Here is a 14,586-nt window from a genome sequence, read left to right on the forward strand (position 1 = left end):
AAGAGAAAACTGAGAAAACCATCATAGAGAACCACCAAGCTGAATTGTCAGTCGGAAATACATGGGACAAGAAACAAGGAAAATACAGAACAATCGGGAACAAGCTATAAAATGGCAGTATGAAGCTCTCGTACATCAATAGTCACTCTAAATGTGAATGGATTGAATTCTCCAATCAAAAGACACAGAGTGGCTGGGTGGATTAAAAAACAAAACCCCAAAATATGCTGCCTCAGGAAACACATCTCAGCTGTAAAGACAAACCACAGGCTCAGAGTGAAGGGATGGAAGATGATACTCCAAGCTAACAGCAAACAAAAGAAAGCAGGAGTTGCCATACTTAGATTAAAGTAGACTTCAAGATAAAAAAGGCAATGAGAGACAAAGAGGGCCAGTATATAATGATAAAAGGGACACTCAACCAAGAGGACGTAACATTTATGAATATATATGCACCCAACACAGGAGCAACAAAGTACATAAAGCAACTATTAACAGACCTAAAAGGAGATATTAACAGCAACATAATAATAGTTGGGGACTTTAACACCCCACTTACATCAATGGATATATCATCCAGACAGAAAGTCAACAAGTAAACAGTGGAATTACATGAAAAACTAGACCAGATGGATTTAATAGATATATATAGAACACTCCATCCAAAAACAGCAGAATACACATTCTTCTCAAGTGCCCAGGGAACATTCTCAAAGAAGGACCATATGTTGGGAAACAAGGCAAGCCCCAATAAATTTAAGAAGATTGAAATCATATCAAACATCTTTTCTGCCCATACTGCTATGAAACTAGAAATCCCCTACAAGAAAATAGCTGGGAAACTGACCAATATGTGGAGACTAAACAACATGCTACTGAACAATAAATGGATCATTGAAGAAATTAAAGGAGAAATCAAAAACTATCTGGAGACAAATGAAAATGAAAATACACCATACCAACTCATATGGGATGCAGCAAAATCAGTCCTAAGAGGGGAATTCATAGCAATACAGAGCCAGCTTAACAAACAAGAATAATCTCAAATAAGCAATCTTAAACTACACCTAACAGAACTAGAAAAAGAAGAACCAAAAAAAGTCCAAATTCAGCAGGTGGGAAATAAAAATTAGAGCGTAAATAAATGAAATTGAAACCAAAAAACAATAGAAAGGATGAATCAAACTATGAGCTGGTTCTTTGAGAAGATAAGCAAAATTGACATACCTTTAGCGAGATTCACTAAGAAAAAATGAGAGAAGGCTCAAATAAACAAAATTAGAAATGGAAGAGGAGAAACTAAAACAGATACCACAGAAATACAAAGGATTATAAGAGAATACGATGAAAAACTGTATGCCAACAAATTGCACAATCTAGAAGAAATGGATAAATTCTTAGACTCATAAACCTCCCAAAACTGAATCAAGAAGAAATAGATAATCTGAATAGACCAATCACAAGTAAAGAAATTTAAGACAGAGTTAGGGCCAATCTTCCTAACCCCCCCAAAAAAGAACCTCCAAAAAAATCAAAGTCCAGGACTGGATGGCTTCTCTGGAGAATTCTACCAAACATTTGAAGAAGATTTAATACCTATTCTTCTCAAACTATTCCAAAAAATTGAAGATGTTGGAACACTTCCTAACACATTCTATGAGGCCAACATAATCCTGAGCCCAAAGCCAGACAAGGACAACAGAAAGCAGGAAAATTACAGGTCAATATTGTTGATGAACACAGATGCAAAAGTCCTCAACAAAATATGGGCAAACCGAATACAGCAATACATTAAAAGGATCATACACCATGATCAAGTGGGATTTACACCAGGGACTCAGCGATGGTTCAACATCCACAAGTCGATCAATGTGATACACCACATGATCATCTCAATAGATGCAGAGAAAGCATTTAACAAGAGCCAACATCCATTTATGATAAAACTCTCAATAAAGTGGGTATAGAAGGAGAGTACCTCAACATAATAAAGGCCATATATGACAAATCCACAGCCCACATCATACTCAACAGGGAAAAACTGAAAGCCATCCCTCTGAGAACAGGAAGAAGACAAGGGTGCCCACTCTTGCCACTCTTATTCAACATAGTACTAGAGGTTCCGGCCAAAGCAATTAGTCAAGAAAAAGAAATAAAAGGTATCCAAATTGGCAAGGAAGAAGTGACCAACTTGCTGTTTGCAGACAACATGATTTTATACATAGAAAACCCTAAAGAATCCATCAGAAAACTATTAGAAATAACCAACAACTACAACAAAATTGCAGGTACAAAATCAACTTACAAAGATCAGTTGCATTTCTACACTCTAATAATGAACTAACAGAAAGAGAACTCAAGAATACAATCCCATTTACAATTGCAACAAAAAGAATAAAATATCTAGGAATAAATTTAACCAAGGAGGTGAAAGACCTATACAATGAAAACTATAAGACATTATTGAAAGAAATTGATGATGACATAGAGAAATGGAAAGATATCCATGCACAAGGATTAGAAGAATAAACATAGTCAAAATGTCCCATACTACCAAAAGCAATCTATGGGTTCAGTGCAATCCCAATCAGAATCCCAATGACATTCTTCACAGAAATAGAACAAAGAATCCTAAAATTCATATGGGGCAACCAAAGACCCCGAATTGCTAAAACAATCCTGAAAAAAAAGGAACAAAGTTGGAGGCATCACAATCCCTGACTTCAAAATGTACTACAAAGCCATAGTAATCAAAACAGCATGGTACTGGTACAAAAGCAGGCACACAGATCAACGGAACAGAACTGAATGCCCAGAAATAAATCCACACATCTACGGACAGCTAATCTTTGACAAAGGTGCCAAGAACATACAATAGAGAAAAGATAGGCTCTTCAATAAATGGTGTTGGGAAATCTGGACAATCACTTGCAAAAGAATGAAAGTAGACCATTATCTCACACCATACACAAAAATAAACTCAAAATGGGTCAAAGATTGAAGATAAATCCTGAAACCATAAAATTCCTGGAAGATAATATAGGTAATGCACTCTGTGACATCAAATTTAAAAGGATCTTTTCAAATACCATGTCTTCGCAGACAAGGGAAACAAAAAAAAATAAACAAGTGTGACTTCATCGGACTAAAGAGCTTCTGCAAGGAAAAAGAAACTAGGATCAAAACAAAAAGACAATCCACTAATTTGGAGAAAATATTTGCAAATCATATATCCAACAAGGGGTTAATCTCCAAAATATATGAAGAACTCACACAACTGAACAACAAAAAAACAAACAGCCCGATCAAAAACGGACAGAGGATATGAACAGATATTTTTCCAAAGAAGATATACAGATGGCCAATGAACACATGAAAAGATGTTCAACATCACTAATCATCAGGGAAATGCAAATCAAAACTACACTAAGATACCACCTTACACCTGTTAAAATGGCTATAATCACTAAGACTAAAAATAAATGTTGGAGAGGGTGTGGAGAGAAGGGAACCCTCATACACTGCTGGTGGGAATGCAAACTGGTGCAGCCACTATGGAAAACAGTATGGAGATTCCTCAAAAAACTAAAAATAGAACTACCATATGACCCAGCTATCCCACTACTGGGTATCTATCCAAACAACTTGAAATCAACAATCCAAAGAGACTTATGCACCCCTATGTTCATTGCAGCATTATTCACAATAGCTAAGATGTGGAAGCAACCCAAATGCCCAAAAACTGATGAATGGATAAAGATGTGGTATATATATACAATAGAATACTACTCAGCCATAAAAAAGAAAATCCCATTTGCAACAACATGGACAGACCTTGAGAGTATTAAGTGAAATAAGTTGAACAGAGAAAGACAAACACCGTATGGTTTCTTTCATATGTGGAAGATAAACACTTGACAGAGTGAACAGATTAGTGGTTACCAGAGGGGAAGTGGGTAGGGGTCTGGGCATAAGGGGCACATATATATGATGACTGACAAATAATCATAATAATGGACAACTGAAATTTCACAATGTTATAAGCTTTTATGACCTCAATAAAAAACAAATCTCTATATTCCATGACCTTGCAATCTATCCCTGGAAATTTATCCTTTCCAGCCTGTCGTACCAGGCTTAGGATTTCTTTTTGGCTTCAGTATGCAGATAACTTTTATCCAGCGTCGATGACGAAGAAGAGAGCTTTCCAAATATTCAAGCTTCTCCTTGGGAGTAGAATTTGTCCCACGAAAACTCCTATGTTGACGTCTTAACCTCCAGCCCTCAGCATGTGACCTTGTTTGGAAATAGGATCTTTGTAGATGTAATTAGTTCAGAGGAGATCATACTGGAGTAGGTGGGCCCCTAATCTGATGATTGGTGTCCTTATAAAAAGGGAGAATTTGGACACAAACAAGCACGTGGGGAGAATGCCACGTGAAGTTTAGCGTTCTGCTGCCACAGCTAGGAACTACCACAAGCAGGAGAGAGGCTGGAACGATCCTCCCCTGGAGCCTTCAAGGGGGGCATGGCCTGCGGACACCCTGACCTTGGACTTCCAGCCTCCAGAAGTGTGAGAATAAATTTCTTGGTTTAACCCAACCAGTTCGAAGTGCTTTGTTACAGCAGCCCTAGCAAGCCAATGCAAGAGTATTATACCTCTCCTTGCTTTGACAGAGGAGTGGCAGCTTTCTACGGAGGATCATACAGGACAACTACTGCTGACATTGTTTCCGCTGGTATTCTATCGCCTTTCCTTTCCATAAATATCCATGGGTGATTCCTATCTATTGGGCCAATACTCGTGAAGTCCCTCACATTGCATAACCTTTCATCAGAAAACATATTTCTTATCCCACCAAACAAATTACTTCAGAAATCCATATTACAATGACCGAGTCAGCATTGAAAAATAGGACTTACAGGGGCCGGCCCCATGGCCGAGTGGTTGGGTTCGTGCTCTGCTTCAGCAGCCCAGGTTTTCGCTGGTTCGGATCCTGAGCGTGGACATGGCACCACTCATTAGGCCATGTTGAGGCGGCGTCCCACATGCCACAGCTAGAAGGACCCACAACCAAAACTTATACAACTATGTACTGGGGGGATTTGGGGAGAAAAAGCAATTAAAAAAAAGATTGGCAACAGTTGTCAGCTCAGGTGACAATCTTTATAACAACCAAAGGAAAGCTCTGAAAGGTGCTAAGATGGGGAGCTGGCATGGGACCCCAGGACCTGAGAAGAGTGGTGGGGCACTGCATCCTATCACCCAACAGGAGGAGTCCTTCCCGACCCTCACCCAGCAACACATGGCAGCCCAGATAGGCTCATCCCTCCCCCGTAGAGAACGGGGGTCCCTCTGGTGGGCATGACACCACCTGGCAAGGGGGATCACTGGGAGCCCAGCCAGAAATAAGCCTCCAGGGGAGGCACTCTCCTTCCTCACAAGGCATGAGACTCCTTTTGTGACCAAGAGTTACCTAGGTCGGTGGGTAGGCTGAGCCTGAGGGAGAAATCCAGCTCTAGCAGGTGGACTGGTTCAGGAAGCCTCTTTATCTCTGCAGCCTAAGACTCCCCTCCTCCACCCACAGACACTAGGGTGGTGCAGTGGGGTGGGAGAACCAGTTGGGGGACCCAGGCAGCACTAGCAGGAACCAACAGAAGTCCCCACAGCCCCAGATAATCCAAGCAGACCCAACTAACACTGCAAAGCCGCTGAAACCACAGTCTACAAAAGGAGGCCAGGACCCACGCGCTGACTCTACACAGGGTGAATCCTGTTAGAATAAAAGATTTAAATAGGACCTAGGGTCTCCAACTATGACAGACAAAATGTCTAGGATACTATTAACAATCACACATCATATCAAGAACCAAGAAAATCACAACTTGAATGAGAAAGACAATCAACGGATGCCAACACTGAGATGAATCTTGACATGGATTTTAAAGCAGCAGTCTTAAAATTGCACTTAGACTGTCAATTAGAAATTCCCTTGAAACAAGTTAAAAAATAGAAAATCTCAGCAAAGAAACAGAAATTATAAAAAAGGACCAAATGGAAATTATAGAACTGAAAAATACAATAACAGAAATGAAAAATTGCTGGGTAGTTTCAATATTAGAGTGGAGATGACAGAGGACAGACTCAGTGAACTTAAGGACAGAACAATACAACTCATTCAGTCTGAAAAAGGTAGAAAATAGACAGAAAAAAGAAAAAACACACAAGCACAGCTCATGGACCTGTAGGACAACATCAGAAGATCCAACATTTGTATCATCAGAGTCCCATTAAAAGAGGAGAGTGGGGCTGGGGCCGAAAGAGTATTTGAAGAAATATGGCTGAAAAATTCCCAAATTTGGTGAAAGACACAAACTTACAGACCCAAGAAGCTGAGCAAACCCTAAACAGGATAAAGTGCTAACATAGCAATAACTATCTTAAATGTAAATGGTCTAAATATATCAATTAAAAGAGATTGGCAGAGTGGACTAAAAAATACAACTCAACTATGTTACTTATAAGAAACTCACTTCAAATTCAACAACATATGTAGGTTGAAAGTAAAAAAATAGAAAAAGATATACCATGCAAACGTTAATTAAAAAAAAGGGGAGTGGTTATATTAATAGCTGATAAAGTAGACTACAGAGCAAAGAACATTGCCAGAGACAAAAATTAACATTACGTAACGACAGAAGGCTCAATCCACTTGGAAGACATTAAGATCCTAAATGTGTGCACACCAAGAACAGCCTCAAAATATATGGACAAACTGATAGAGCTGAAAGATGAAACAGACAAATCCAGTTATAATTGAAGACTTCATCACCCCCCTTTCAGCAACTGAAAAATGAATAGAGAGAAAATCAGCAAGGATACAGAAGAGCTGAACGACACTGCCAATCAACAGGATTTAGTTGACATAAATGGAATACTCCACCCAACGACACCAAAATACACATTCCTTTTTCTAACACTATGGGACATTTCCCAAGACAGACCACACCCTAGGCCATAAAACCACCCCAATCTATTAAAAAGAATTGAAATCATACAGAGTGTCTTCTGACCATAATAGAATCAAACTGGAAACCACTGACAGAAACTCATTAGGAAACTAGACACATGGCTAAAGATTGATCTGAGGGTTCATGCAGGGCCTTATCAAAATCCCAATAAGGTTTTTTATAGGCATAGACAATAGACATAGGCAAATTTATTTTAAAATTTATATGAAAAGGCACAGGCCCTAGAGTAAGTAATCTTGACAAGGAATAAAGTGATAGGAAGTACTGTTTGGTAGTAAGGCTTACCATACAGCTACAGTAATCAAGAGTGTGGTACTGACAGAAGGATGGACATATAGATCAGTGGAACCGAACAGAGGACCCAGAAATAGAGCCACACAAATATGCTCAACTGACATTTGACAAAAGCACTAAACCCATTCAATGGAAGAAGAATAACTTTCAACAAATGGCGCTGAATCATTGGACATCTAGAGGGAAGAAAATGAACCTCGACCTAAACCTCACACCTTATATAAAAAGAACCTCAAAATGTATCATAGATTTAAATGTAAAATGTCAAACTATGCAACTTTTAGAGAAAAACATGGGAGAGAATCTTTGGGATCTAGGCAAAGAGTTAAACTCGGTACCAAAAACATGATCCATAAAAGGAAAATCTGATAAGGTGGATTTTATCAAAATTAAAATTTTTGCTCTGTGAAAGCCCACGTAAAGAGAATGAAAAAACAAGTTACAGATTGGGAGAAAATATTTGCAAGCCACATAGCTGACAAAGGACAGTCGAAACTTATCAGTAAAAAACCAAATAATCCAATTAGAAAATGGGTAAAAGACACGAACAGATACTCCCCCAACGAGGATACACGGATGGCAAATAAACCCATGAAAAGATGCTCAACATCATTAGCCACTGGAGAAATGCAAATTAAAACCAGTGAGATATTACCACTCACCTAACAGAATGGCCAAAATAAAAAATAGTGACAAGCCAAATGCTGGCAAGGATGTAGAGAAACTGAATCATTCATACATTGCTATTGGAAGTGTCAAATAGTACAATCACTCTGGAAAACAGTTTGGCAGGTTCATATAAAACTAAATATGTATCATATGACCTAGCAATTGCAACGAAAAGTTATACTGGTGTATCATTCTATGTATGAATGTACATAGCAGCTTTATTTGTAATAGCCCCAAACAGGAAAGAGCCTAGATGTCCTTCAACAGGCAAAACAAATTCTGGTAGACACATACCATGGAGTACTATTCATCAAAAAAACACGACGAATGAACTATTGATGCACGCAACAACCTAGATCAATCTCCAGGGAATTATGCTGAGTGAGAAAAAGCCACCCCCAAAAGGTTACATACTGTATGATTCCATTTATATGATGTTCCTGAAATGGCAAAACTTTAGAAATAGAGGACAGATTAGTAGTTGCCAGAGATTAATAATGGGGGTGTGGGGGGAACATGAGAGAAGTGGGTGTGGTTATAAAAGCGCAACACAAGGGATCCTTGTGATGTTAGAACTGTTCAGGATCTTGTAGGAGACAGGAACCTACACAGGGGATGAAATTGTATGGAACAATACAGCATAATAAATACAAGCAAAACTGGAAATCTGAAGATCGATGGATTGTATCAAAGTCAATGTCCTGGTTGTGACATTCTACTAGTTTTACAAAATCTTACCTTTGCAGGAAACTGGGCAAGGCATAGGGAGAATCTCTATTCTTTCTTTCTTTTTTTTTATTGAGTTAATGATAGGTTACAATCTTGTGAAATTTCAGTTGTACATTAATGTTTGTCATTCGTGTTGTAGGTGCACCACTTCACCCTTTGTGCCCACCCCCCACCCCACCTTTCCCCTGGGAGCCACTAATCTGTTCTCTTTGTCCACATTTTTAAATTCCTCATATGAGTGGAGTCATACAGAGATTATCCTTCTCTAACTGGCTTATTTCACTTAACATAATTCCCTCAAGGTCCATCCATGTTGTTGCAAATGGGATGATTTTGTTCTGTTTTACAGCTGAGTAGTATTCCATTGTATATATATACCACATCTTCTTTATCCAAGAATCTCTATTATTTCTTATAACTGCATGTGAACCTATAATGATCTCAATAAAAATTTCAGTTAAAAAGAAATCTGAATGCTTGGTACATGTGATTACATGAATAACATCTGTCTTACAAATGAGGGAAGTGAAGTCGAGTGGTTGGTAACTGACCTATTACAGAGCTAATAAGATGGGCTAGGATTAAGAATCCAGGTCTGTGCAGATCCCAAGCCCATGAACTTAATCACACTGCTATTCCAGCTGACAATTCAGAATATAACATCAATGACTTAATGGTCCAATTAGTTGATTAGAGAAGAAAAGGAAGTAACTACATTTCAATAGGTGAGCAAGGTTGTGCCTTCTGCTAATATGATATAAACTAAAAAGCTTTTGCTTTATTATGGGATGCTAGAAATTAGGTAAGAGCATAGTATCAAGACCACTGTAAATATAAGGGATTTCAATCTCATGTTTCTAAAAATAAAGTTTTAGTTTAATAATTATAAAATTGAATTATAAAAAAGATGCTCATCATCACTAATCATCAGGGAAATGCCAATCAAAACTACACTAAGATATCACCTCATACCTGTTAGAATGGCAAAAATAACCAAAACAAAAAGTGACAAATGTTGGAGAGGTTGTGGAGAAAAAGGAACCCTCATACACTGCTGGTGGGAATGCAAACTGGTGCAGCCACTATGAAAAATGGTTTGGAGATTTCTCAAAAAACTAAAAATAGAAATACCATATGACCCACCCATCCCACTGCTGGGTATCTATCCAAAGAACTTGAAATCAGCAATTCCAAAAGTCCCATGCACCCCTATGTCCATCGCAGTATTATTCACAATAGCCAAGACATGGAAGCAACCTAAGTGCCCATCAACTGATGACTGGATAAAGAAGATATGGTCTATATATACAATGGAATACTACTCAGCCATAAAAAGGGTAAAGTAGTCCCATTCACAACAACATGGATGGACTTTGAGGGTATTATGTTAAGTGAAATAAGCCAGATAGAGAAAGACGAACTCTGTATGACTCCACTCACAGGTGGAAGTTAAACATGTAGACAAAGAGAACTGATCGGTGGATACCAGGGGAAAGGGGGGTTGGGGGGAGGGTGCAAAGGGTGAAGTGGTGCACCTACAACATGACTGACAATAATGTACAACTGAAATTTCACAAGGTTGTAAACTATCATAATCCTAATAGAAAGTAAAAAAAAAAAAAAAAAAAATTGAATTATAAGATCATTGATAGAAAACAAACACCAAACAGTACCCATGCCTGCTTGGTAATGTCAGGCTTCAGATTCAAATAAAAATATCATAAACCAAGTTTCAGCAAAATAATTTTATTTCCTGAGACATGGTAAACATATACATCCAATATCTACTTATCTTGCACATTTATTCACAAATAACTTCCAAATTACAACAACTGCTTTGATATTTAAGCATGTACTACAAGTTATCTTAGTGGAGATATGAAAAATGCTTTTAGATGGGTAACATAAATTACTGGAATATACATTGAATATATTGGATTGGTCACAGCAGAATTTGCCTTACTTATGTTAGTTCTATAATTTAAAGCTTTGAACAGCTACCACTTTTGCATCTAATACTTGCAGACGAATAGGATGCAGCAATGTAAGCTTGTATTCCAAGACATATCCTTAGTTTTTCTGGTGATGGAACCACTTATCCACTGTGTTGAGAGAAAAAGAAAAACAAATTAGAATCAAAATACACCCAACATATAACAAAGAATAATATACTTGCTTTAACATATCGTACTATGGATTATCTTAAAGCAAACCCATATACATGCAAAGTTTCGCTATGACAAAAACAGGTAACTTATCACAGCGTTTTCTTTTGGGCTTCCTTACTCCTGATACTAATCATACAGACACGTGATTCTCACCAAAAGAACCTTACAGAGAACTGTAACTGGGGGAGAACTGTTTTCTGGGCAAAGCAGCCTGTGGCCAGATGGGGACGCAGAGCCCAGCCCGCTCCAACGTCCACAAGGCATTTCCCCGGAACTCCGAGGAGCGCATGGGTCATGGTGTGGAAACTGCTGTGATGGGGGCAGCAGTAAAGGTGGTATGTATGGCCATCTTTCTTCCCACGTATACTATGGAACTCTAAAAATGTTTCCTCTCTCCTTCCTTCATATGTGGTATGAAAGATATCTATAGATACAGAGGTAATTTTCCCACACATACACATATGTTTAATGTAATTTTACTAGAATATAGATCTTACCATCTGTTGGTACTGTGCAGGCAGATTCACATGGCGGTGGTAACTAAAATAAAATATTAAAATGTATTAGTCTAATCTCAGAAAAAAAAATAAGCTAAAAAAGTATACTGACACAAAAATCAAAAAGAATCTGAACAGAAGACAACCAGGTCAATTGTTAGGTTCTAAAAATAACTTATATGAGAACAACTCAAGGTTTGCTCTACTGCTAAGAAATGCTAACAAATTCAAAACTTTTTTTTTTTTTTTAAGATTTTATTTTTTCCTTTTTCTCCCCAAAGCCCCCCGGTACATAGTTGTATATTCTTCGTTGTGGGTCCTTCTAGTTGTGGTATGTGGGATGCTGCCTCAGCGGGGTTTGATGAGCAGTGTGATGTCCGCGCCCAGAATTTGAACCAACGAAACACTGGGCCGCCTGCAGCGGAGCGCGCGAACTTAACCACTCGGCCACGGGGCCAGCCCCACAAATTCAAAACTTTTAATGATACACCAGAGAATTAAAAAAAAGTTTTCTGAAAAATAAAAACTGGATTTATGCATATATAATGATTTTATATATACACATATATATAAAATGTAGGCAGTATTCTCACTGAAATGTTATGATTGTTAACCAAAGGCTTTTTCTTTCCAGTTTTTCTTATCCATCTCAATTTTCTTGGAATTCATATATAAATACAGATAAATCTAAATGCATTGGCTTCATTGTTCAATTGCTCTTTTTCCTCGTACTACCTCATTTACAAGGCAATAAAAAGACATACCTCATTTTCTTTTATTTTTCTTATGTAATATTGTAAATTAAAATAAGAGGATCTAGTTCAGTCTTTTGGTTAATCTAAATCAGATAGTTAAAAATAGTACAAAATCAAAATTATTTCTTTTATGGATGGTTTACTACCTCACGTGAAAGTCCTTTCTAAGATTATGAACCACTCTGCAATGGTAGCGGAGATTTGATAACTTTATCAGTCCTTGTCATAACCAAGTCAAGTAAGTTCCCATTGGTTCTTTTGTGAAGAATGGCTTATCATCAATACAGAGGCACTGGGGTTAGTCAGAACATTCTGGAATCATTCTGATTGTTACAAACTGTACTGCTTTGCTATCTGCCCAATTTAGGGTCGACAGATCCCTCCTCAGCTTCTCCCCTCGGTCAAATGTCTACTTGTGTGTGTTCAAGGTTTGTAATTTCAAGACCTCACATAGTAATATGCATACAGGAGGTCTCAAATACTTGTTCAAAGAAGTATTTTCCCTCCCCATTTAGCACCATATGTTTCAGCCCCCAGGTATGTCCCTTTTCCAGGAAACTTTTACATACAGCATCCACAATGGCTTTGGCAGCATCAGGATCACACTTGAAGGGGCTCTCAGACACCGTGGTATTTATGCTATTAAATAAAACAAAAGCAGTCATGAGTCACAGTAACAAAAACTTCTCTCCTCAGAGTTCAAAAACAACCAGTTGAAGATGGTAGGCCCGATGAGATTCAAGTTTAGTTAGTGAAAGCTTTCTCACCTATGTTAAATATTCTAAGTATTTATTTTGGCAAGTTATAGTTATTCTCATTGTCAACTTTATCTAAATACCTTAAGTCCAGATTTAGAAATCTGAGATGGAAAGCTTTGTAATTTTCACTGAAATAGCTAAGAACTGCACATTAAAAGGGGAATCACAGTTTTCCAAATGAGATAAAATGAAAAAACAGACACAACCATTTCCCATCAGTGCTGGTGAGGCACCTGAAATAAACAGACCTTCCCGCAGGAGCAACACCAATTCAACAATCCTGAAAAATAATCTGGTAAAACATGTCCAAAACTTTTTTAAAAGTTCATGTTTTGATAGAGAAGTTCCACCTCTCAAAACTCAGGCGACGCGCGACTGTATTGATGTACTTCACATTCTATTCTGGTTGTTCCTAACTTTATGCTATTATAAGTGACACTAGAATGAACATCCTTATAAATATATCTTGGTGAGCTTTTGGAATACAGCTAAAGGATACATTCCTAGCAGTGGTGGGATGAAGAAATACATGCAATATTAATTTTTAGACTGGATATCGTCGAATTGCCCTTCATAAAGGCTGTACCCAGGGGCCGGCCCAGTGGCGCAGCGGTTAAGTTGGCACATTCCACTCCGGCGGCCCGGGGTTCCCTGGTTCGGATCCTGGGTGCAGACATGGCACCGCTTGGCATGCCATGCTGTGGTAGGCGTCCCACATATAAAGTAGAGGAAGATGGGCACGGATGTTAGCTCAGGGCCAGTCTTCCTCGGCAAGAGGAGGAGGATCGGCAGCAGTTAGCTCAGGGCTAATCATCCACCAAAAAAAAAAAAGGAAAGAAAGAAAAAAGGCTGTACCCATTTATATTCTCACCAACTATATAGATAGATAGATAGATAGATAGATAGATAGATGTCTGTGTTCTTGGCATCCTTAGCTATTATCTAATTTTTTAAATTTCTGCAAATCTAACGGGGAATAACATTATCTTGCTGAATTGCATTTTAAATTATGAGTGAGACTATACACCTCCTTACATGCAAACTTCCTTTTCCTATCTTTTTTCATCCATCTATTGAGTTGTTGGTCTTTTACTTCTCGACTTGAATATGCTGTTTATAAATTAAGGAATTTAGCCCTTTGTCATGTGTTGTTAAAAAAGAAAAGAAACTGGGAAAAATTGTCTCCTGATACATAAAAAATATTCTAAAGTAAAACTTTCTTTTATGGATTGTGAGTTTGTGTTCTGTTTAGAAAAGCCTTCCCTACTACAAGCTAATAAATAAATTCACCTGCACTTTTTCTAGAATTTTTTAACATTACAATTTGTCTGTCTGGAATTAAATATCAACGTAAGACAAAGGTTGCAAACTCAAATGCCGACCGACAGCACCTACCTACCACACAGGCACAAAGCAGCTGGACGTAAGAACACTGGGCCTGGGCTGCTTGTACAGCGTGCTCGCGAAGCACCTGCCTGGTTATAGCACCTTTTAAAACCAGAATCCAACAGCCAGAACACAGTGGTGGTTGCCAGCGTGCATCTCTGGCATAAGGAGTGTCAGAAGCAAGAGAGAGATCTAGTCTATTTTCTTCCTAAACAGCCAGTTGGTCCAATACCACTCATTCATAATACCTTCTTCATTATAAACTAAATTCCCAAACATCTTTAGGTCTACTAAACTC

At 38.2% G+C, this 14,586-nt stretch overlaps 1 protein-coding gene across 1 annotated transcript in view; it reads right to left on the minus strand.

Moving 5' to 3' along the window:
• Nucleotides 1-10,454: 10,454 nt before the first annotated feature.
• Nucleotides 10,455-14,586, minus strand: part of PPA1 (inorganic pyrophosphatase 1) — a 31,706-nt gene continuing 27,574 nt past the window's right edge. Inside the window, exons 9-11 of the mRNA XM_023644229.2 lie at nt 12,714-12,783; nt 11,390-11,432; nt 10,455-10,826 (exon numbers count right to left, since the gene is read on the minus strand). Of these exons, the coding sequence (XP_023499997.1) occupies nt 10,795-10,826; nt 11,390-11,432; nt 12,714-12,783 (145 nt within the window). The 3' untranslated portion in view covers nt 10,455-10,794. The remainder of the gene's footprint in view (nt 10,827-11,389; nt 11,433-12,713; nt 12,784-14,586) is intronic.

Source organism: Equus caballus, chromosome 1, assembly GCF_041296265.1.
Source record: "Equus caballus isolate H_3958 breed thoroughbred chromosome 1, TB-T2T, whole genome shotgun sequence".
Lineage (NCBI taxonomy): Eukaryota > Metazoa > Chordata > Mammalia > Perissodactyla > Equidae > Equus > Equus caballus.